A 26,904-nucleotide genomic window follows, 5' to 3' on the forward strand; every position below is an offset into this window, starting at 1 on the left:
CACTCTTCAAAAGGACGAGGACTCGCATTGATACGGTAAAATCCTGATGCCATCCTTAATGTTAGTATCACTGTGTTTCAGTTCAGAGGAAGAACCGGTGCTGATATTCAGATATGGTAATGGACATTTAGTTTCCAACACACACTGTAAGCGGTCGACCAATCACAACAGACTGGGGCATCTGACCAATCAGAGTCAAGTCATCGTCATTTATATAGCGCTTTTAACAATGTAGATTGTTTCAAAGCAGCTTTACAGAGATAAACATATCATTTAAGGTAACAGAGATTGGTTTGGTTTTATAGTGGTTCTTGAATAATGTTTTTTCCAGGTAAAGTTAGTTTTGATTGATTCACTTCCGTCTAAATGATCATTTGTTATTAAATTAGGCGCCGCTAAGATGACACCGTTCTCTCTAAACAGACTTTAAACGCGAACCTGTGATAGACGCTGATGGCGTTCACATGCGCATTAAGATTCTATAGTTATGTGCATTTGGATATATGTGCGCAGGTTTGTAATTCCTTAAACCATACATACCAGAGCAAAGTAAGCCAATCACAATAGACTGGGGCAGCTGACCAATCAGACCAGAGTAAGCCAGTTACAGAGTAAGCCAATCACAACAGACTGGGGTATCTGACCAATCAGAGCAGAGCAGGCTCGTGGAAAGGAGGGGCTAAGTTAGAGAGACTGAATCTTTGAATGGACCGTTTTCAGACTCTTTGAGAAATTAGGTGATGTGCAATGGATATTATGAGAAAAAGTGTTGTTTTTTTTACTTTGGATGCATGTAAACCTATTGTAGAAGACTCCAAAACAAATTAGGAACCTTTAAAATAGCATAATAGGGGCACTTTAAGGAAGCGACAACTTTCGAGTTCAGAAATCGTAACTACGATGTGATTTTGGTCGGACTTAGTTGTACAAAAAATATATATTTTTTCACTTCCTAGTTAAAATGAAGCAATAAGATGCATCTAGACTAATTTAATGTAATGCATATATATTTTATCATTGCAACAGAGAATGATGGGTATGTATGATGAATGATGTAGTTCAAATAATTTGCATCATAAATCATCTAAATGAGAAAAATAGCAAGCTTTAATGCTATTCTTCGTCGATGGAGTACAAAATGCATAGAAACTAAATTGTACTGTCAACAGTCTCAATTGAAACTTGATAAACAGCAAATAGCTTCTGCTGTAGAGATTTTCTTGAATAGGACTCAAAGAAAATCCAGAGGTGATTATGCCTTTTGCTGTTGTTCATGTGTGCTCATCTCATAAATATAATATTGTAATATAAAACATGAGTTGCAGCAGCATAAAACCCCACAGAAATTGGTTATAATAAATGGAGAGTGTTGTAATTTGATAAAATGCATCTTATTTTATGACAGTATATGTTTGGATGATAAATCTGTGCAAAAGTATTGACTGTAAACCTCTCAGTGTTTCTCTGCTTTTGTTCCTTAGAGCGGATGTCACACTTCTTCTTGTTTGTCTTTTTCACACTTTTTCCAATGCTCTTTGAGGTGTATTTCTGCCTCACTTTTTTCACTCGGTATATTTTCTTCTTTTTTACTCTGTGAGAACGCCAGAGCTGTCAGCAATTACCAGAAGAGACAGTGTTGATGTTTGTAGAGAGAAAAAATGAAGAGAGTCAAAGATAGACTTGTGTGATCGGCTCAGAAGAGTACCTGCGCTGTTACCTGCGACAGGCTGAAGCAGAGGTCAGTCCTCAGGGCGGTGCGTGTGTGTGTGTGTTTGTGGAGCCGAACACCTGCAGTGTTTCCACTCCTGTCTCGACCCGAAAAGATAATTCAACAGCTCACTTCAGTCAGACCCGATGAGCCGACAGCGAGCCCTTCGGAACCACTTCCTCCTCTCCAAAACCTCACTTCCCTTCTCGTCTCCTCTCGTTTCGTCTCGTTTCGTCTCATTAGGGTTGTTTGCGAAGACAAGCGTCACTATTACTATTACTCATCATTAGAGTACTAACAATAACACTAAGTAATAAACTTCAGCGTTCAACTCGTCCTGCAGCGTTTGTGTTTGAGCTCAGCGATATTTATCTTTATTTTCTGTATTCTTTTGACAATATTCAGTATATGCACACTGCTATTCTGGGGTCCGAAAGATTTTGTTCTTTTTTTTTAAAGCAAGGATGCATTGAATTAATCAAAAGTGACATTAACGAAAAAAATCATGGTTTCCATAAAAATATGAAGGAACACAACTGTTGTCAACGTTGATAATAACAGATAAATGTTTCTTGAGCAGCAAATCAGCATATTAGAATGATTTCTGGAGGATCATGTGACACTGAAGACTTTGATCACAGGATTAATTACTGAATCTTAAAATATATTCACATAGAAAACAGTTATTTTAAATTATAATAATATTTTAAAGTAAAGGCTATTTTCACAAAGATTGTTTTCAGCAGAGGAATCACTACGTGTCTGTGTGTCTGTGTGTGTGTGTGTGTGTGTGTGCGTGCGTGCATGCGTGCGTGCGTGCGTGCGTGTGTGTGTGTGTGTGTGTGTGCGTGTGTTCATTTCTCTTTTTTTCTACATTTTAAGTGTGAATAAGAGTCAAGAGTCAATTCATTGACATTGATTCGTTTGAATTCATTTGAACTGATTCACAGCAATGAACTGACGGATGTATTTCTTTCTGAAGTAAAATCAAAGACTTCTTCACAAAGTTACTTAAATGTATAAATCATTGCAAATAAAGGATGTTTTTTCCTATACATCACTGAGCCAGAATAGCCTAGAGACACTGCCTAGTGGGCTGTTTTGTAAGTAACTATCATCAAGGCGTTGAGTTTTTCACACACATAAACCACTCACATTCCCAGACGGTGTAAAAGTGTAGTTTCTGACGTCCTCCTCAAGCTCCCACTCTTTGGCCCTGTTTAGACCACCTCTGCGACATGAATCATTATCTGTGAGTTGAAGTGTGCAGCCGTTTGTCACAAAACATCTCTAAAGCGCTTCTCAGCCGCGATGAAACATGGATTTATGTGCACAGGTCAGATGCACGTGGTTCTCCTCGACCGGAACCACAGCGGCACGTCTTATTAACACTCGCAGACGCTGTTACTCTGAACACAAACCCAAGAGATGTTTCGGACAGATTTGTGCATTAGCGCTCCTTCAGGACCAGAGCTTCTCCAAATGTAATGAGAGGAAAGATCAAACTAGTCTGGGATCAGCAGTCAAGGGCAGCAGATGGCGGGTCTGCTGTGCGCTGTGTGCGCTGTCTCTGTTCTGATCCCCTGCTAGTGTCAGAGAAACATATAAACCTCACGGTAGAGACGCTAGGCCTGGTCCTGCTACGACGAGCTCGTTCCTGCAGAATTATTGTGTGTGTGTGTGTGTGTGTGTCTGAAAGCTTTTGTTGATCTTGGCTGGAGGTCATACACTTGTGTGTATGGCTTTTTCCAGCTTATTTTTACAGCATGTTCTGCTTTCAAGTCATTAAGTGATCATATTTATGAGTGCGGATGAATACCACCACAATTTTAGGTTTAAAGAAGCATTGCGTAGGTTCTGAAATTTCTAACCGTTACTGACACCAGTAGAGAAACTGCAGCCAGTCTCATGCTCGTTCTCGGTGCGCACGCTCGTATGAGTACGACCACAGCAACCAGAGAGTTGTAACTATGTCTTACCTTTGCAGTAAAAAGAAAGCCAGCTCGGGGTCTGTTTTTATACCCAGCGCTGACCGGTGCTTCTTCCAAGAATCAAATGCCGCTCCGATGTTGACTCTTGTCTTGACTTTGCCCGACGCCGGTCACTCTCTATTTTGGCCGCACTTTTTTTTTTTTTACTTACGAGGAGTTTCCGTGGGTGTCTGGATTGTGCTGGAGGCTGGTCGCTTCTTACCGTCCGCAGAGTCCATTTGAAACACTAACGTTACTTACTGCTAGCGATTGCCGGATTTGCCGCTGCTTACTAATGGCCGGATGTAAGCCCAAGTAGACGAGAACCCGCATGACGTCACATTTTGTGAATTTTCGCGCCAATTCGGGCCCGACTCCTCCACACACAATTGAGCCTACAGGCTGATAGAGGCAACCGTGGTGGACATTAAGGTGTCATTCTTTCTATTACATTATGGTTGGCTCATAAATGTACAAATGAAAACTCTATCTTAAAGATTTTTTTTAAGTAAAAAGCTACACATAGCCCCTTTTAAAAAAAAATAATAATAATTTTAAATAATTTATAATAGAAATATTTTTGTTTGAACTTAATCTAAATTAAACTAATAATATTATATAATTGTTATATTATAAAATATTATAATTAAAATGAGGCATAGTTATACAATTTTATTAAAATGTTTATGTTTTATTGCACAAAACATGAGCATATGCTTTATTACTGTTAACAAGTAATTAATTGCATATCTTGCATAAAGGGTTTTATACAATTTTTGTATGAATTTAATTTCAAATAAATTAATATAATTATATATTATAAAATATACATATATAAATATTATGAATGAGGCATAGTTTTGCAATTATATTTAAAGTTATATTTCTATATATTTTAGGCTACATGCACAAAGCATTTGGATTATTCCACATGCATGTTTGCTGTATTACTATTAACAATTAATTAATTAACCATTAATTGCATGTCTTGCAGTTGAACACCCCACCAACAATTTTAAGTGTAAATTATTGAATAATTGAATATTGAATATGTATTTAATAATGTTATGTAAATAATCATTAATACAAATAATCATTAAAATATTAACATGAAAATATTTTAATTTAATTTTAAAGTAAATGAAAATCATTTAGATATTATTATACAGTAATATAAATATTATTAGGCATAATTATACAATTATATTTATTAGTTCCTTTTAAAAAAAATTACATCTCTAGATGGTGATATGCATTTAAAGGGACAGTTCACCCAAAAATAAAAATACTATCATAATTTCGCTCACCCTCGTGGCGTTTCAAACCTGTATGACTGGGCTACACAAAATAAGGAATTTTGGGAAAATTGTTTGGAACGGCAAATTCTTTCCCCGACATTTTTTGTCAGGCTTCCGCTGGGGAAACATGAGCAACCAACACTAAGGTACACGCTAGTCTGAATGCATCATCAGCTGCTTTGGATAAAAAAGGCTGCCAAATGTGCAAATGTTGTCTAGTGTCTTGGACCTGGAAATTGGCAAAAACTGTATACTATGAAATTGCATGAAGCCAACCAATCAGATGGCAAGTTTTGAGAAGGCTTGAGCTATTTTTGTGTGCACTGTCTGTGTGATGTCTGAGTCTGAGACTGCTTTGAGTTTTTGCCAGTCTTTGCTATTTTTAGGGCCCTGGGAAACATTGTCTGTGTAACCAACACTGATGAATCCTTGACAATGTGTCACAATGAAAAGACAAGATTTCACGGCACCATCATAGCACTGGTTCTTAATTCTGTCAGACAGGGCCGGTCGCTGAATTCTGGGATTAGTTTGGTATATCTGTGTTTTAATTTTTTGACCCAATCCCAAGTGTCAGTTCTCTTTCATGGAAAAGCCAGCGAACGTGACCAATGCAGATAAATGAGAGTCTTATTTTCTGGATTTATTCAGCTGTTTCCAGACTCCACAGATCTTTCACTTAGTGTGGTGTGTGAGAAAGACAGATTAAATCTGACAACGAGTCCCTTTCTGTCACACACAAGTTCATATAACACCCATTCATCACAGCATCTCCTCACTACCATGTATATGGGTGATCGGAAAGGACGGAATGCGATGACGCTGGATTCAGATCCGTGACCGACCGTAACGTTCCGTAACAAATGCGCTTCTCTTCAGGGGAAAAGTTCTCCATGCTTCACACCGATGAAGTGAATGAAATCACCTCCGCTAATGACAACACTATTCTGTAATTAGTGAGGAACGTGTCCGATGTGAAGTGTTCGACAGCTGGAACATGCTGTTACATCCTCTCACAATTCATTTCAGACCATTCAGATTCATTTTTATGATGCCACGTTTAAGTGATTAGGTTGAGTAACACTGATGCAGTGATACCGTCTGTCTGTCCATCTATCCACCCATTCTGTCTATCCATCCATCCATCCATCATACTATCTATCGTTCTGTCATATCTATTGTTCCATCGTTCTATTGATCTATCGATCTAATGTTCTATCCACCTAGCAACACCATAGCAACCACCCAGAACACCATAGCAACACCCTGAAACCACCCTAGCAACCACCCAGAACACCCTAGCAACAGCCTAGCAACCACCCAGAATACACTAGCAACTGCCTAGAAATCACCCAGAATACCTTAGCAACCACCTAGCAACACCATAGCAACCACCCAGAACACTCTAGCAACCGCCTAGCAACACCATAGCAACCACCCCGAACACCCTAGCAACCGCCCAGAACACCCTAGCAATGCCCTAGCAACCACCTGGACAACATGAATAAGCCATATCTCAGCACCAGAACATCGTACAGACATGTTTGTATGTAATGATGTTGCACACTCTAGCAAACGAGTGGCGAGTTTTGCCACTGCAAGCACCACTCACATTTTCTTCAGGAAATGTACATTCTATCACCCATCATTCTGTAATTCTGTCTATCCATCCATCCATCTATCTAACATTCTATCTACCCGTCTATCATTCTATCTATCGTTCCATCGTTCTATTGATCTATCTATCAATCTAATGTTCTATTGTTCTATCTATCATTCTATATTTCTTTCTATCTGTCTGTCGGTCTATCTATCATTTTATATATCTATCAGTCATGTAACTCTGCATCCATTTTTATGAAAACTATATTGTACTCTATCGATTTAAATCCATTCTGTATTCTATAATTTAAAGTTTAACCATAATAAAGAAAATATTTAGTTTAACAGTGAAGGCATATTGTAATCATAAAAGTGGTAGATTTGAATATTAAAACCTGAATTGTTGCTTTTGGTTACAAGACACATTAACACAGATTGTGTTTTATGAATATTTACTTTTTGTCATTCTATGGTAATTATTTGTGATGGACAATCCCTAGGTATATTTTGAAAAAAAAAATCTATATTCCCTCCGGCCCACTGCCTCACAGACTGTCATTGTAATGTAAGCACAAGTCCGTGGTACAGTGTGATTTAACACAATGCAGCGTGACAGACTGACAGCCATACTGAAATCCTCCAGAGGCCGAAGCGTCAATCAAGCTCTGACAGCAAGCGGTGTCTTCAGAGCGCATGAGATCAGCTGTCTGTCGCACTGGGAACGACCGCTGGAGAGATCAGATCGGAATTGGATGACTAACCTGTAATCAGGACTTTGATTTTTCTTTGAGTATGAGCATAGAGGTTAGAGAAACTGAAATATCCCTGGCGACTTAATGTCAGATAAAAGGCTTAAATGGAAAATTGGATGTATCAGTTTTGCATTGTGTGGTGAGAATGACCTGTGCAGAACAAATGAATGTTGCTGTGTGCTTTAATGATATTGCCCTGACATCCATGGCATGCATATGACATTAGAAAAATGCAAACCTGATCCAAATGCAAGTACTACCTGTTTGCAATGGATGGATACTTTTTGGTTCCATATTTTAAACCAGTGTGTGTGTGTGTGTGTGTGTGTGTGTATGTGTGTGTGTGTGCAGCACACCTCTTTAAAATTTCCTCTCCTGTGGTGTAAGTGAAACCAGAGACACCCAATCACCACTCGAACCCTGCCATCCAGGCCCTAAAAATAGATGCCCTCTGATCCAACATCCCAGGTGAATGAACACACCAGAAAAAGAAACCATCTTACCTGTACAGATACAGGTCACCTGACCTGTGTACACCTGTGTCGCTGCTAGTGTCTTTACAAAGTAATATTACTGTTTTACTAGAATTATCAATTTGCTATTTAAGGATCTTAGTGTGAATTATCAAGAAAGGAAAATGTTAGTCCAGCTGAAGGAAGGTCTTTGAAAAGTCTCAAATGAGATTTTATTTTACTTTCATGCCTCTGTTGTTTCTCCTAGTGTTTCAATGGCATTAAATGTGAGCCAATGGAGACTTTGGGTTCCAGAGTTTCAGAAGAGATCTCAACAATTGCAATTAAGACCACAAAAAACACATTTTCTATTTAAAGATCTCAGTGTGAATTATCAATAAAGGATTATATAAATTGATGGCAACTCAACATTATGGCAATATAATTTAGATTCCTAGGGAATGCATGAACTGCATATTTTGAATGCAACGAAAGTCGCTTTGGATGAAAGCATCTACCAGATGCATAAATTTGAATTCAAGTTGTTTTTAATCTCTGTTTTTGGTATGCATGACCTAAAATGTGCAATGAACATGTTTTACCTTTTGTGCATCTAAAATGTAAAGTGCTGGAACGGTTTCAGCAGCTTTTTGCCCGTGAAGCCCTCTGGAGTTGCGTGGCGTCTGCTGTCATGCTCATGATTTATTTGTGTTTTTTGCTATCAGGAGATGGGAACCCTAAGGAGAGCAGTCCATTCATCAACAGCACCGACCCAGAGAAGAACCAGCAATATGACGGCAAGAACATGGCCCTGTTCGAGGTACGCATGAGCTCATGCACACACGTTAAATCATAAACATGCAACGACGGCACATTTTAACTCTCATTAGAGCTAGACAGTGAGACACAGGCACGCAAACTATAGTGATTAATGGAATAATAGAGTCTGACAGTAATTAATAAGCATAATTAACGTTTGAAGGGCAGAAAGTCCCCGGGACATTGATCTCTGCAGGATGATAACAGCATGCAAGAGCCTTCAGTCCAAAAAGAAGTGCTTCTAAAACTATTTTAAACTGCCTTTCTATTGCCTCATATTAATTAGTTGACTATATAAGTGATTAGGTGATTCAAATGTTATATGAGCTAAGTTATGAAGTGCATTCATATGCATTTAATCTAAAATCTTGTCAGCTTGTTAACAGAAAATGTTAGTCCAGCTGAAGGAAGGTCTTTGAAAAGTCTCAAATGAGATTTTATTTACTTGTATGCCTCTGTTGTTTCTCCTAGTGGGAATGAGTTTAAATGGTGAGCAAATGGAGAGTTTAGCTTGTGTCTTTTCTAGAGTTTCAGAAGAGATCTCAACAATTGCAATTAAGACCACAAAAAACAAATCTGCTATTTCAGTGTCATCTCAAATATTTTTTTCTGTGATACACCGAATGTATACATGCAAATTCAAGATGTTTTTGAAACCCAATGCATGCTAGCTGACTAATTAATATGCACAGTTTGCATTTATTTTTGACCTACTGCATTTGATAAAAATGTGCCGTAAACACATTTTACTTTGTCACTAAATCGTTACGGAAGCTTCTCAAGTTTCTCATCAAATTTTTCCTCGATCAAATGATCTGAGCTGCTCTGTACTCTTACTGTATGACAACTACTGACTTAGTTGTTTCTGTTTTTACTTTTCCTCCATTTCAGATGATGCATCTTAAATAAACCTCAACTGAGAGTTTCATTAGCTATTAAAAATTTAATTCCGAGCAAAAAATTGTCCTCTGGGCTTGTCATTTGTAATCTGTAAATGTAAACATGACATTTCAGATGATGTTCATCACGAGTGAATTATTTAATGCTCACACAATATCTGTTCTGGATGTGCGTGTGTTTGCTCTACAGGAGGAGATGGACACAATTCCCATGGTATCGTCTCTTCTCAGCAGTCTCGCCAACTACTCAAACCTGCCGCAGGGCAGCAAAGAACATGAGGAGGCGGAAAACAACGAGGGCGCGCGCAAGAAACCTGTCCAGGTACACATGCATGCTCTCGACACGCTCTCAAAGCAACGGATATCGTTTTTCCTTCACACGTTTTTGTCTAGGTCTCAATTGCTACAGGCAGGGACGTCACTAGGATTGGAAGACAGGGGGGGCTGAGCCCCCAGGCACACAGATTTCAGGGAGGTATCTCTTTTTGTTGAAGGGGGGGGGGGGGGGGGGGACGGACTACATGCGCTTCGTGAGGCACACGCGCGCACATTTGCACACACGCAAGGACTCTCGCTCTCTCCCTCTCTGTCGTGCGCGACGCTACACGGTTTGGGGCTCGCGCTCTAGATTCCGGGAGATTTGAACTAATTTGCGGGCATCAGGAAGCCGCTATCAATATGCGGGAGACTCCCTGAGACTTGGGATGTCTGCCATAGGAAACCAAAATATCCCGTATCCCCTTTCCATTTGAGGATACTCATTCCATTGTTATTATCATTTAGGGGGGCTTAGGAACATTTTGGGGTAGCTTCAGCCCCCCTAAAATAGACCTAACGACGTCCCTGGTTACAGGTGAACATTAATTGGCTTCTGTCAGACAGAGTGTCTATAAACAGCGAGATCTGGAGTGTTAAAGACAGCTGCCAGCTCTGTTTTGGCCTGTGACCTGAAAGTTGGGCCTTTCCCGGTCTGTTTCCCTGTCGCTTGATTCAGTTTCACTTTTCTTCATTGCGATCTTGATTCAGTTTGCAAATTTGCTTCTAACTTTGTGTGTATGGTATTAAAGGACTGTGACAAAATTCACAATTTCTGTGAGGGTTGGTGCACTAGTTGTGCAATTGAAAGTGGAGTCGTGTTAAAGTTTTGTGAATGTGTAATGGGTTGATAAAACAAGTGCACGAGTACAATTTACTTACAGTTCCCAAATAATCATATAACATTTAAATTCAAAGGCATTCGTTTTTTTGTTTCGAATTACTCCGAAGGCGAGTCAGTGCAATATTATTTTAGAATTTTTAATATACTGTTATAGTATTTAAATACTGTTATAGTACTATATATATATATATATATATTGAACTAGCTATTATTTTTTTAGTTTAAGTTTTAGTACTTTTGTGATTTTAATTTTGTTTTTTAAATATTTTATATTTAGCTGTATTTTTATTTTATTTTTGGCTTTAGTAATTTTAGCACTTCAAGTTATTTTATTTCATTAGGCTGCCAATTTTCCAATTTCTGTTGAAGTTTTTTTTATCAATTGCTTATATTTTGTATTATTATGTTTATTATTTCAAATACCCCAAAAAAAATATTTTTAATAGTTTCAGTTTTTGTAAACAATAAAAACTCTGATTCAGTAAATCTTTTTCTCTGGCACAGAGAGTCTCTACTGAGCGTGTGCAAAACATTTAGCGTGGTACAAATATCTCCTATTAGAATTCCTCTACAGCGCCTTACGAAAAATATACTTCAAGTTAATTTTATGAAGTATGCTTAAGTAATGTTCAAGTATATTTTTAAGTATACTTTATATAGTAAGTATATTAATATCAATGTGTACTTGTAGTAAACTTGTAAGTGTACTATTTCAATACCGCTTGGGACTAAATTGGCCCACTTTTAGTATATAAAAGTATACGTTTAAGTGTACTATAAGTGTAACAGTAGTAGACTTTAAGTACACAACTAGATTTCTCATTTGTAATGCATCTGTACTACAAGTGAACTTATTAAGTATACTAGTAGTTTACTGTTTTAATATAAGTTGTATTTTTTTAGTTTATGAAAGTACACACTGAAGTGTATTCTCAGTAAACTACTAGTTTAGTAGTTTATACTGCAAGTATACTTGTAAGTTTTCTTTAAGTGAACATAACATTATACTTATAGTTTACTATTTATATATTATTTTTGCACTTGCTGTATACTACTATGTTCAAATGTAGATATTATTTTTTATACTTGAAAAATACCTTTAACTGTACTTTAATTTTAAAAAAAATTATTAGCTTCATGCATCCTTTTTTATCAACACTTTAATGTCGGTAAGTTTCATAAAGAAAGGCAACATTTTAAACAAAAAAGTTGAGAAAATCACTTTTTTGTCAAAGACTACGGCTTGATCAGATTCAGAACGATGATCAAAACACAGATGGAATTGATCGAGTCCAACAACCCCAAAGCTTCACAGTCGTTCCCTACTGTATAACAATGAAAACATGGATAGCTGGAAAACTCAGTCAATGGTGGTGAGGAAAGAGTGAAGTAGAATTAAATCAAACTCTTATGTACACTACCACTGGACTAGCCTACACAAAAAAAAATCAGATACGCAGAATTAGAAACATATCTGTTTTATATCAATATTCTAATCAATATTTCCAAACAATGTAAGTTTCATAAGACTGTACATGAAAAACTATGTAAAAAAGTATATTTAATAGGCTATACTCGATCAAAAGAGTTAACACAACTACAAGCCAAGTATATACTTTGAATACGAGTATATCTCGATCAAAAGATTGAGTACAAGTACAGGCCAAATATAAGTCAAGTACACTTAAGTGTCATTTTAATTATATTTCCGAGAAGTACATAAAGTATATTTTTGAGAAGTATATAAAATGTAGACAAAGTATACTTTCTTATTTTTAGTTTAAAAGAAGTATACTAATAGAACACTTGAATAAACTTCTTCTTCGTAAGGGACGGTCAAAATGTCCAAAAACTTAGTAAAGATTAAACTCTGCAATACATCATTGCTCGGATGTACAGGGAGAGTGAGTGAGAGAGAAAGAGAGTAAAATAGAGAAATGAGATGGAATTGGATTTGTCCTCTCAACATGATCGAGGAGAGCGATAATCTTCCTCTTGTTTCACACTGCGACTTCAACTTAATTAGCTCGTCTTGCAAAGCATCTGCTCTTCAATCAGCCTCCATTTTGAGAGGGTCAATCCGCTCATCTCCGGCAGCAAATGTCCCCGCGTACACACACACACACACACACACACACACACACGCTCGACCACGGGGGTCAGTTTATTACCAATCACGTCGACAGGTTTCAGCTCTGCTCCACGGATGTCTTGAACTCTCTCTCTCTCAGTCTAAAGGTTTCTTTACATCACAGAAACGGCACAGAAGTTATACCTGAAGTGGCATATACACTACTGTTCAAAAGTTTGGGGTCAGTAAGATTATTTCAAATACTTTTATTCAGCAAGGATGCATTAAATTGATCAGAAGGGACAGTAAAGACATTTATAATGTTACAAAAGATTCTATTTTAAATAAATGTTGGTCTTTTGAACTTTTGATTCATTAAAGAATCCTGAGAAAAAAAATGATTGTGGTTTTCACAAAAATATGAAGCAGCACAACTGTTTTCAACATTGATAATAATCAGAAATGTTTCTTGAGCAACAAATCAGCATATCAGAATGATTTCTGAAGGATCACTGAAGACTGGAGTAATGATGATGAAAAAAAATTATATATTACACCATATATTATATAGCACCATTATGCCACTAGATATGCTACAGAGGGTATGTTTATATTACCCAAAGTAAAAACAAATTATGGAAAGAGAACTATGTTGTATAGAGCCATGTCCGGTTGGAACACTTTGCCCTGAGACATTGTTAATTCACACAGTAAACATCAGTTTAAAGTCCTTTTAAAAATGCATTTGATCATAAATTAAAATGTATTGCGAATGGTAAATTGTTATTCCGTTATAAATTATTGCTTACAGTATCATGGCCAAATTGTATTTTTGTAACAAAAGATTATTTCATATCTTAGAATCATGACTAAACTAGGTCTTGTGTATATGGGTGTGTGTTTGATATGTTTGTAGGTATGTGTGAGTAGGGGTGTAGTGTTATAAATTTTTATTGCATTAGTGTTTTGTTTCGCAAAATGTAATGCATTGAATATTGTTGTAAAAGTCTTGTAAGCGGCATGTTGGATTGTATCGACTCCAGGAAGAGTAGCTGCTCGTGTGCAGCTAATGGAGATCGAAATAAATAAATAAAATAAATTACAATTTAAAATATAATCAAAGAGAAACCTGCAATTTTAAATATAATAATATTCCACAATATTATTGTTTTTACTGCATTTTTTATCAGCCTGGTTGAGAATTAGAGACTTCTTGCATAAGATTGTTTTTTAAGGCAACATCATGAGTCAAAAATCATTATTACCAGTGCCCATACTTGCACTGCAGATTTGAACTTGAACTTGTAACATTAGGTATTCATACCTTAAGTCCTTAACAAAAACAGACATCACAAAATATACGATTTTTCTTGACCGACATTAAAATAGCCATAAATATCTCTTGCATTGAAGGGAGACTTGATCCATATCACAAAGCAACATGCAAAAAAAAAAAAAGACATCTTAGCAACGGTTTGGCAACCATGCATCTTCATGACAGCATGTTTTGCATGTGCAAAATCTAGTTCTGTTTGCAGTTCTGTGTAGTGTAGAAATGGCCTCAATGGCTTCACCTTTGATGTTGTGACTATGCAAGTGACTGCTTGTCTTGATAATTGATTCGCAGCAGATATTTCAGTCTTGTCACATTAATGAAAGCTGATTGCATGAGGGGAAATGTTATTTTTCTCCTCAAGGATGATGTAAGATGAGTTATGAAGTATGATGCCTCACAAGGAGAGGTTATCAGATGTTGCGGGCGGTGACATGTGGTCGTTACAGTTGCCATATGCTCTCTGTAGACCACTAGCCAACTCTCGCTACATGAACACACACACACACACACACTGAGTCGCAGGAAAAATGCTAATTCATGTCAAGCTCTAAGGGACAGGGGCGCAGAGCAGTTATTTGTGCAATTTCTGACCATGCTCCCGTACACACAGTAATCCGTGTTGGGCTGACAGTGATATTCGCTGCCCTTTTCCTTCCCCTGCCATTGCTGTGGTTTTTAATAATTCACCCCGTCTGAGCTAAGTCACATTAATGTTGTCAGCCCCTGTTTGGGCAGCCAAGCGAGAGGAGACTATTACAAGCTCCTCTCTTCTCCTCTTCTCCATCTCTGACGCCGGTCATCAGTTCGTTTGTCAGTTCTGTCGGCATGCAAAATACACTTATGTTTATGTACAGTTTGGTTAATGTTTGGGACATATTCATGTCAGAATCACATGTTGAGAAAATGATATGTTGCTTGAAAATGACTGTTTTTGTATCAAAACATTATTTTCACGACAGTTAAACATTTCCCCTATGCCAAAAGACTCTCATTACTGTTGTGAGAAACATGTTTACAGCAGCTCTCTCCATTTATCATATAGAGTCCTGAAGAAAATTAACTTCAACTTCAACTTTTATTTATTTATATAGCACGTTTAATAGCAACGTTGTTGCCCAAAGTGCTTCACAGTTAACTAAAACAATAAAACATACATGTATAAAAAACATTTATCAAGCTCAGCTGATGAAGGCATGACTACACACTCTTAGACATACCCCTCACACAACTGTATAATGAGTATAAAAACTAGATAAAAATAAGTTATAAATGCAATGTACTGTACAATACCCTTAACTAAAAGATAAGTTAAAAAGATAAGTTTTTAACTGAGACTTAAAAAATTCTATTGTTTGAGCTAGCCAATATGAAAGGGAAGACTGTTCAAGAATTAATCACAGTTGTAACCAAAATATGAAGCAGCACAACTGTTTTCAACATTGATAATAATCAGAAATGTTTCTCGAGCAGTAAATCATCATATTATAATGATTTCTGAAGGATCATGTGACACTGAAGACTGGAGTAATGATGCTGAAAATTCATATATTACATTTTAAAATATATTCAAATACAAAACAGTTAAAACTTTAAAACTCAAGTGCTTAAATTTAAAAAAAATATTTTTAATATAAAAATTGTTTGGACAGCCAATTTTTTAAATCTCATGTTGTTTTAAACATGTATGACTTACCTTTCATTCATATTATAAATATATATAATTATATTAGAATCTATCAATAAATTATATAAATGGATTACTTAAACAATTTATATATAATATAATTTTTGAATTTCATATATTATATATACAATTACTGTTAAATCAAAAATGCTTCTTCAGTTTTTAAAAACAACATGAGGCTGAGTAAATGATGCCAGTATTTTCAGTTTTTGGTGACCTATCCCTTTAAAATCAGGTACTTTTCAAGCTCTCAATAGATCAGCTGTCTGTGATTCCTAAAGAGGAATCCTTTATCCCGCAGCTTCACATGTGGTCCTGCAGCTGGACAGGTGTTGAACACACAGGGGTCTGTGGCGTACGCACTGGGACTGAGACACCTGAGGCTCTCCTCCGACGCCTGTCCCATCTGCTCTCTTTACCTGAGATCCTCGCCACCCGTGGGAAATCACAAACACACACACATATACACACGGGACCAAAGAGATTTGATTACGCACCTGCTCTGGCTGAGTCTATGGGCCGAAGAGTGACCGCTGTAGTGATTCGCACTCACTTGACACGGCGCCACAGTTTCGATAGCGAGAACTGATTTCAACCCGCATGGTGTTGACGCGACATTTTTCCCTAACTGACACACCTTGAGCCTAGCCTGGTCCCACCAGACTCTCGTACATTTCATTTGTACATAGAGTCCATAGATATATACACTAGATGTCGCCTTGGCTACGGCAGTGCATTGGAACGAATGCGTCAATAGAGCCGCCATCATGGAACAGGGGAGCACCTCCTCTTTAATGCATCAGCGTCAATGTAGGAAAAGGTCTAACGGAAATAAAATAACCATACATCGTCATTAATGCGATTTTCTAGTTGTTTTGGTTCGTTCCAACAGTCAGAGATGTATTTATCATTGAGTCCAGAGAAATGACAAGACCCCTGTTCCAAGATGGTGGCGGTTTTGATCTGCCCAGGGTCACTCTGGATCTGCCATAACTAATCGCTAACGTTTGGTCGTGACGTATGTCATGTCGAATCCCGTGGGGAGGAGGGGCACAACATCATGGCCACCAACACAACTAAGCAAAGATTGTTCTTGCTCCGGCTTTAAAGGCACATTATGCAGGAATTCCGTTTTTGTCAAACAGCGACCCCTAGAGTCGCTGTAGAGTACTTGTATTTAACGTTACTGTCATAAATACCACTCACCCCTAGAGTCGCTGTAGAGTAGCCTACTTGTATTTAACGTTACTGTCATAAATACCACTCACCCCTAGAGTCGCTGTAGAGTACTTGTATTTAACGTTACTGTCATAAATACCACTCAGGCAGAGCGTCTCTGCACTCACGGCCTCTGCACTTCATAATAATAAAGTAGCCTACTGCCTTTGATGGCTTATAACGTTTTTACATGATTGCAGCTAAATTACAAGTAGATAGCCAATAGCCTATGCCTACTGTATTATTTCATTTGTGTGTTTTGAGTGTAATGTAAACATTACAAAATGGCAGATGACATCAATAAAGTTACATGTACGTCGCATTATTTCGTAACAATGTCCGTTATGATGTCGTTAGACATGATTAGTGCAATTTATCATAATAGTTTGCAAATTGCGCTCATTTACACTATTTACAACGTGTAGGCTTATTTATGTCCTGTTAATTATGCATATAACCATTCCAATAACTCCAAAGCTGTTCAGTTAAAAAAAACTAAAAACTAAAAAAAAAAAAAGACTACAGCACAATCCCAGACGTAGTACTGAAGGAAAATGAAAATTGAGCGGAAGTACGTAGGAGGGCGGAGCCAGGCTAAACTGAGCCTGCCAGATACAGAAATATCTCAGACAGATATCTCACACTAAAATGTACCACAGTAATATCATGATGTTTGTTATGTACCTTAGAGTAGCATGTAAATATTGTGTTGATATGTAAATAGCATTTATAAATATGGTGAACATACTTTGCGAAACGCGCTGCCTTGCAAAGGTAAAGTTTGTATAAGCTGAGAGTGTTGATTTGATGAATAAATAACTCTTGTATATACTCTATGTGGGTCTAAACTTACAGAAGCTGTCATAGGATTGTGTTGATTTTCTTCAGGACGTGAGCAACGCTTCATTTGTATTCCAGTGGGGCTCACAGGTTTTAGTGTCTATCTAGAGGATTGCCTGTTCAAATTGCAGGAGGAACGGCAGGTTTTCTTCAGGTTTATGGAGTTTCTGTTGGAGTGCTGTGGGTAAATGTGTTTCTGCAGTACAACTGAACACAACCCGAAACATTTAATAAGAAAAAAAACTTTTCTTTTTTGATTTCTATTAGGGTCAGTTTTCATATTGAGGCCTATTCACAGCAGTGCATTCACATGCACAAATGAAAATCCCCCGACAAAGGGAGGAATTTGTTTTTGTGCTGTTGGTAAATACTTTTTTTTAATAATCTGGCAAAAACAGCTAGATGAACTGTAGTTTGTTCTTAGCTAGTCTCAGCTTCGGACGTCATGGACCATTGGCTGAAGGGTCTGATGCAAATAGCACACAAAATGGGAAACACAGAGTTTCGAAGTCGAATCTGAGTTTCAAATCTAGTTGAATTCTACAGGATGTCCAGGAGATGTGTGTGTCCCGTTCTTTAACGGTCCGCCTGAAAACAAAGATGCGGTGATGTCAAACCCCCTTATGGAAAAAGCAAGCCGCTGTGTTCACAACTGTGACAATGAGCGCTAACCAGGATCAACTAAGCGCAGGATTTTCAAAAGTATGTGAATTAAGCAAAGTCTGCGGCACAGACACAGATAAAATATGTCCAGTAAGTTAATTTTTAATGTCCCTAAACATGACGCGGAACCAAACAAAATGTGATTGATTGCTTTTCATGTCAGTCAGACTCTGTGCAGTCAGTGGCCAATGAAAGTCCAGATCTTCTACAATCAGTCTGAACAACTGACTAGTTGTTTAGGACATTTGGAGACATTTAATTTTATATTTAATAATATTATTACAACATTATTTTCCTGTTATCTCTGTAAAGCTGCTTTGAAACAATCTGTATTGTAAAAAGCGCTATATAAATAAAGGTGACTTGACTAGTTCCCAGCAGACAGGAGTGTCACCGGTGTTTCTGAAGCTCATCTGCTTCAAGTTTGGACGTGTTGCGCGTTCAGAGATGTTTTTTCTGCAGACCTCGGTTGTAACATGCGCTTATTTTAGCCATTGTTGCCTTTCTATCAGTCTGGCCATTCTCCTCCGACCTCTGGCATCAACAAGGCGTTGGATGTTCTGTGTTAGTATGTGTTTCCCTCTATCTTGTTTTGTTAATTATGTGCCTGATATTAAATCCTGACCACAAACTTCACCTCAACTCGTGTTTCTGTGGCGACAGCACTTTTTAATGGCTAATTGCTGATTGGACACATCTCACTCACTCCTCAGCTCAGAAGTGTTTTACACACACCTCTTGAGCCGCAAACTCTCCTGCTCGTAATTAGAGGGATGCGAGAGATGAAAGTGGATGAGAGGGGAGATTCTGGTGTAGTCCGACTCAGAAGTGTTTGTGTTTTGCTATTGTTTATGGATGCTGGGGTGGGGAATGGAGTGGAACATGCTTTTAAAGAGCACAGCTATATTGTTATTGGGAGAAGTGAGCCGTGATCTTACCTTGACACACGTTTTATGAATGAAACCGTTATACATGCAGCCTAGGCCATTTTGTTTCATTTCAGCATATTGTTTCATTTCAGTTGTCACATAGAAAACAAAAGCGCTCCTTACGAAATATTGTTTGCCCTTCACCTCCAATGATGCTCTCATTTTTATGATATTCTGATCTCTAGAATACATGGCTTGCTTGATTCATTAATTGTTTGTCTGTTTTATCTTATATTTTCAATACTTCAGAAAGTGATGCAACACCATAACTGATAGAATAGCAATATATAATAATATTAAAGTCATTTATTCAGTTATGGTTCTGGCCATGTGGCAGTTGGTGTCTGTTGTCCAGTGGTTACGTTTTATGTAAATTCTGGCATGACTACGCCGAAATAATTAATTCACTGTCATCAAGTCAAAAGCTGTGAAAACGATTGTGAGAAAGAAAGACATTATTGAGATCAGGATTAAAGGGAATAGCTCAGTGCAGGGCACAGACACACAGTAAATCTGATTAGTATTCCTCTGACATCAGGCACATTAGCATGAAGAGAAGGATGTCAGAATGACAAAGATGATCTGCTTCCCTCCGCCTGGATTGTCTGTGGTTTTCACAGGACGAGTGTTGCTCTTGGGTTTGTGGAGAGAGGGATTGGACTCCTTCAAGATCTAGTACATGGATGGGCAACATTATTCCCGTAGCTCCAACCCTGATAAAAAACTGACCTGCCTGTAGCCTTAAACTGCACCCGAAAGATTAAAAATGTTGCTTGGAGGACACATTTATTCCAAGGTATGAAGGAAATCATCAAGGCACGTCTGAATCCAGTTTTAGTTTCGCTTTCTGTCTCCTGAGATCCTTCATCTGATCGGTTTTTGAAGGCGGCATAGTAGGGTGAGCACCCGCCCCGCTTTGTGTTGTACCGCACCACATTATCACCCCTTGTCCCGCACGTCGCATATTGAGAAAATCTCCCGCATTTTCATCAGTCTGTTGGTTTTTAATGATCATATTAAGAAAACGTACATGTGTTCTTTTGGCTTTTTAAGAAAGCATTTTATTTATTCTTTTTGCGGCGTAGTTTTTCACCTATATTTAACAGCGCTTCGTCAGAAGTACAAATACAACAGCCGTTTTTAAAATCCTATCCAATGGTTGTAAGGACAAGAGGAAACACAGTCACTAGTGGGATGTGACGGCTGTCAATCAAAATGTGGAGCGGTGATTCGTTCCATGTGTTCCCTGACAGAAAACAAATGGATAATTCGGTAAATTTAACAGAATTGATCAACTCGCTGCCTGCTGTGGTTGTTTTAATTCACATCCTTTCAAAAAAAAATGAACGTTTTTGGTTTAATATTCTTCTTAATATATAAAAAATATATATTTATTTTGTTGGATTTTAATTGGGCTTGGTCAGAACTGTTTCAGAAATAGTGATCTGCATGATGCCTTTGGGCTCAGTGATGTTAAATTTAAATGACATGTAAAATAAAGACATGTTATGTTACATTGTGATGTAATGCTGTTTTCTGGAAGGGACTAAAGAACAAAGTATTTTTATCAGCTGAAAGGCAGAATACAAATGTTTTTATTAAGTTAGATAAACATTATATAACAGTTTCAGGTTATGTTTTAGTGTTGGTTACATGTCCCACATTGTCCCACACAAACTTATAATCGTCCCACATTTGGTTTGTTTGATGGTGGTCACCCTACGCCATAGATGTGTCCTTCGCTGCCTTTTCCCACAATCCTGTGCTTTTCATTCTGTGACAGTTGAGCTAAAAAATAAAGATGGCATCTGAAAGCTGTGGTCAGTTTTGTGTGTAAATGTATGCGTTCCACTTCTGATGTATAGCTAGCGAGAAATTACTATTTTAGTAATGAAATAACTACAATAGTAATAGTTTGGTTGCTTGTGACTATTCATCTTCCTCTTGATCACATTCCAGATGTTTTCAGTGGGGTTCAGGTCTGAACATTACTGAAAACATTACTGACCCCAAACTTTTGAATGGTAGTGTGTTTTTTATGTCAAAAACATTAAAAATAGTAATGTTTCCAAACTTTTGACCAGTACTGTATGTGTATTTACAAACTTTTATGTTAGATTTGATTAATCGCGATTGATCGTTCAGATAGCACTAAAAAATGCCAATGCAACATTTGTCATTTTAATTTAAGTTAAAGTACTAAAATATATACTTTTTTTTTTTAAATGACAAAAACACAGGAAATTTACTAAAATTGTACCTAAAATTAAAATGAACACAGAAAATTAAATAAATAAAAATATTTAAACTCTATTAAAAATAAGTGTTACCATATAAAGATAAATAACAGAGAAGAGCATCATCTTTTTTAGATATGGACAACATTTGCATATTATTAGAAAGGTAGACTTCACAGAAATTACCCCAATGCTATTAGTATGTAATAGTAAAAAACTACTTACATCTACATTATTTTTGTCTTGAAATTTAAAAGCACTTTTGTATTGTTAAATGGTTGCCTAAATATGTTTTTCTTTCCTTTTTTAGCAAGTTTAATAGTTGAGAAGTTGAAGTCAAAATCATCATTTATGCTTGTGGTACTTCATATTAAGTTGAGGTTTGAAAAATATTTTCAAAATATTTTTTAAAACCAAATAGTTTTTACTGGCCGCCACATTGCGAGTGCCGTCCTGATGTGTTCTTGTTGTTGTAACGAACCTCAAGGGGGCGCTAGAGTTTCCTTCAAGTGGAGCGAATCTCATTGGTCCAGAGATGTGCTTCAAACCACAGTCACTTCGATTTGTAGTTTGTTGAAGTATCTGTGGATGTTGATCAGAGTCTGTCTGAGAACAGTAACCAGATTAATCATATCTAGAACACGCCATTGTTTTCTCCATGCCTTTGTTCAATATACTGTTTATATTTGGTGTAGATACACATTAAAACACGACATGTATCGATATGTACTTACTATAGAGTTACGGTTAGGGTCTGGTTTAGGGTTAGTTACTTGTAATTATGCATAATTTACTGTTATTACTATAGTTTGTAGTAACGTGTATCACCTTAAAATAAAGTGTTACCAAAGTTATTTATAAAAATTGTTGCTATGCATTATTTACAGACTTAATAGAAAGCCTAATTTTTAACGCTTGGATGTAAACCACAGATGCGTGACCTTATCATAGAACTTAATTATTGCTGTCATTTAGACGTGATGCATAAAGCCACATTATATTAGATTACATTAATACTGAAATTAATCCTTGCTTCAGAAATTAAATTATCCCACACAGAATTGCACATTTGCATGGGTGATATTGAATTTAATGGCATGCATTATTCAGGCCTTCTTATTTATTTCAGGTTAATTCAATTAAAAGTCTTGTTTCCCAGTTTGCCATCTGCTGTCGCTTTGAGCGTATGGATGATCTGTGTGTGTGTGTGTGTGTGTGTGTGTGTGTGTGTGTGTGTGTGTGTGTGTGTGTGTGTGTGTGTGTGTGTGTGTGTGTGTGTGTGTGTGTGTGTGTGTGTGTGTGTGTGTGTGTGTGTGTGTGTGTGTCTTTTCTTTTAGTCTTGGCTCCTTTCAGCACATCAAATTGTCTCCCAAATATAGCAGTTAACGACAATTACTGTAATTAGCTCTAATTTATAAAACATATAGTTCTGGCTTTAGATTCTGATTTGGATGAGTCTTATTCAAAGCCAGCGTAAAAGAGCAGATAAAAAGTATTCAGTTGACTGTCCATATATCTACAATATCACCTTTAAAATGACCATATTCATGTACAGCGGTATTTATATGGTCCTTTAAGGTACTTTTTTGATTATTAATGCTAATCACCTATATTGATAATAATTGATTTTTTATGATTAATAAAACAAATCTGTTTATTTATAGTGCTCTTTTTCAAATGCAAAAAACTATATCAGGGGTGTAAGCCCGTCTAAATCGGTCCAATGGCGGTTTCCGATAGAACGGGTGAAGGTCTCTGTCTTTCCCGCGTGGCAAAGTAATTTAGTTCCAATTAAACTTATCTGACTCCATTTTATCACAACCTCGATTTAGGTTAGAATGTCAATTGGTTAATGGTCATTTATATAATAGTTTAGCAGCACATTTGATTATTCTTTTCAATTCTTTACTTATATACCCGTTCATATTAGTTTGCTATGTCGCTCAGAGGTCCTCACGCTTTCTGTTTAACACAGGTCTCACGTTCATATAAGTAGACCAACATTACTCCTCTTATAATAGCTTTTGATTGGCCATTCCCACGTACACTTATCTAAAGTAACATTACATTAAAACAGAGGTAAAACACCCAAATTTAGATTGGTCAGCAGCATTTTTACAGTTCTAAACGGAAATTCACTTCTTGTCTTTGCGAACCAAGTACACTTCAATTAGTGCCAAATGGTCGTCACTAATCTGACGCAGACTTGCAGTAACACACTGTAAGGGGTATACAGTCAAAGACCCAGAACCAGATATGAAGAATGAGGGCCGGAGTCAGAATTATAAAAAATAAAAATAAAAGTTTTACTGGAGATAGTTTACAGTTTCATCAGCAGAAGTCAGCTTCAAGACTCACACAGGAGTTCGTAGGCTGCCCCGCTTACAGTTACAAAGATCACAGCAGTTATACGATTTCCAAGGTCTAAGCTACGTCATTGCTTACAGGTTGAATGATTCTCATTGGCTATGAAATAGATAAACACAGTAATTTTCCACACATATACAGATAGACTGAAGCATATCTCCATCGATTATGCAGCTGAAGTTAGGCACGTCGTGACCTTCCAGGTCGCAGATTTGGGTTGCTGGGCGCCAGCATGTCCAGAACAACATCTCAGTCAATCTCCAATAATGCCAGTGGTTCCTTAACCTGTAACCAAGAAGACTAACACACACACACAGACACACAGCTTTTCCAAGGTTGGATTTGGCCAGGCTCTAACTATAAACAGGAGAGTCCTCTCAAAACATCAAGATAATGCGTTCTGTCTCTCAAGGATAGCTAAACTTTAGTCTAACTGGAAAGAAAGGCTTTAACAAAGAAATGGCCCTGTAAACTATTGGCTTCAATGACCCCTATATGTTTTAACACATTGAAGACCTTTCTTAAACACAAAACAAGTCCCTATTTCATTTCTGGAAGCTGGTTTAAATAAGCAAGTACTGTTACTGCATTCATATATCAAATACAGACATTAAAGAATACAAGAAAAGAACATTTCAGTAATCACACTGGTAACTTATATAAACAAAGTAAAATCTCCAGAGAAGTCATTCAACTCATTTGATATTTAGAAGGAAAAATATTGATTAATACCTTAATTATAATCACTCATTACATATACATTGAAGCAGCAGTGGATTCTAATCCACCCCCTTCAATACAAATCCGTTTAATCTACTTGGGAAAACAATTTCAGAGTCAGTCAGAATGAAATTGAAAATGAAATGTCTGGTAAATGTATGATGCCAATTTCATAAGCAGTTCAAAGATAATAAACACAAAACATCAAAAGCACTGGAATAAAGAGAAAAGATGTGAACCTGAGATTATAAAAGACATGATGCACTCATCACAGGCTGATCTGAGTTACAGAATCGCCCTGAGCTTCTTCAGCATCTCCCTAAATACTCAGAGCAAGGCAGAAACCTCTTTTCAAATGTACAGTAAACATGAATTCACAATGAGACTTTGCATGAATCACCGTCCCAGACTTACCAGTGCGACGTACCAGTCGCACTGAGACATTTCAAATGATATCAAACATGTATAATAGCCTACTGTATGATAATTGTTCATATTAAACCATATAGGTTTTTGGGTGAATTCAGGTAGGGATGGGAGAAGGGATGATATGTAAATTGGGAGATGATCAACTCAAGTGGGATCGTTTAAAATGGGGATGGTAATATAGCAAGAGAGTTCAAATGTTCATTTCCTTTGTTTTCTCACAGAGTAGCCCTCTCTTCCAGTTCTTCCAGTTTATCTTCCAGTTTTTCTTCCAGTTTCTCCAGTCGTACAACTATATCTATTTTTTTCTACTCCCTAAATAGTGTTAGATGTATTGTTTATTTATTTATATAAATCAAATTAAATTTTTGACAATTTATTTATTTTAATCAAATGAATTTATTTCATTAAATCAGATTGGGGTTTTCTAATGATCTTTATTTATTTGTTTATTTATTTATTATTTTAATTAAATGTATTTATGTATTACTTATTTAATTCAATCAAAATGTATTTATTTCAATCAAATTTATTTGATATTACATATTTATTGTCTTTTAATATTTATTTAACTTCATATTTTTTTACGCTGCTTTTTAGGGACATTTAGGGACCAGAATATCACTTGAAGGGAAACAGTACGAAACCACCTAGCAACCTCCCAGAACACCATAACAACTCCATAGCAACCTGATAACTACCAATCAGAACACCTCAGCAACCCCATAGCAAAAGTCTAAGAATCTAGTTCTTATCAAAGTTATAATAAAGTGAGTGAGTGAGTGAGTGAGTGAGTGAGTGAGTGAGTGAGTGAGTGAGTGAGTGAGTGAGTGAGTGAACGCTGTTATTCAGCACATGTTTTCAGGGTGTGTCACGTGAGACTCTCAGACACCCATTAGATCACATTTAATCAACTGTGTGAACTGAAAAGTGCTTTGACAAGCCGTATGCGTGCGTGTGTGCGTGCGTGCGTGTGTGTGCTGTGTGTGCGTGAGTGCGGTCATCTTGTACCTTACATCCTCTGTGGATTTGTTGAGCCTGGTGAACCGAGTTTGCCCTTTTTTGGACACTGGAATAATTGCATTTTATTGACAGTGTCCTTGAATGAGGACGGGACGTATTTCAGTGGATGCCGTGTTGATGGACACACACACACACACACACACACACACACACACACACACACACACACACACACACACACACACACACACCATTGATCAAACTAGCAGACATTCACTCACTGTGTGTTAGTAATTACCGGCCACTCCACACACACACATTGGCTCTTACTTACCTTGCAATGCCTTTGAAATGAACACAGCAAACACAATGACAGTGGATGTTCAGAAGGGAGAGTCATCTCTTCATTTACAGTCTTGTTGATCACAGGCTCTAAACTTCTCTGCTATATTATAACTAGAATTTTTCTCACTACTAATTTTTTCACTACAAATCACTATTATGTTTTGACTTTCTTCTGAAAAAAATATTAACGAAATCAAAAAATTGATTCGGGGAAGTTTGAAATTTGGTTGATTTGACATGGAATGACCAATTTCCATAATTTGTGATTACGGGATGACGATTTTTTTAAAAAATGTTTTTTATCAAGATTGCAATTTTATCAAGCCATTACTAGCCCATTAAATAAGAGCCTGATATATACTCAGACTATATACATGTCTGTGACTTCTTTATTTCATTATTTTGAATTACTATTATCTTGTCTTGCAAATCAATTTGAACTTTCC

General features: G+C 37.0%; 1 protein-coding gene across 12 annotated transcripts in view; it reads left to right on the forward strand.

Annotated features, from left to right (window-relative positions):
- slc12a5a (solute carrier family 12 member 5a) overlaps positions 1–26,904 on the forward strand; it is a 184,454-nt gene that overhangs the window by 110,829 nt on the left and 46,721 nt on the right. For all 12 annotated transcript variants that reach the window (XR_013192932.1, XR_013192931.1, XR_013192934.1 and 9 more), the window contains exons 2-3: positions 8,508–8,602; positions 9,691–9,822. Coding sequence is in view for 8 of the 12 variants with exons in the window: in XM_077197685.1 (XP_077053800.1) it covers positions 8,508–8,602; positions 9,691–9,822 (227 nt within the window). In the remaining 4 variants the exon portion in view is untranslated. The remainder of the gene's footprint in view (positions 1–8,507; positions 8,603–9,690; positions 9,823–26,904) is intronic.

Source organism: Siphateles boraxobius, unplaced genomic scaffold (genome assembly GCF_051911475.1).
Source record: "Siphateles boraxobius isolate OS27281-9 unplaced genomic scaffold, OSU_SipBor_1 41, whole genome shotgun sequence".
Lineage (NCBI taxonomy): Eukaryota > Metazoa > Chordata > Actinopteri > Cypriniformes > Leuciscidae > Siphateles > Siphateles boraxobius.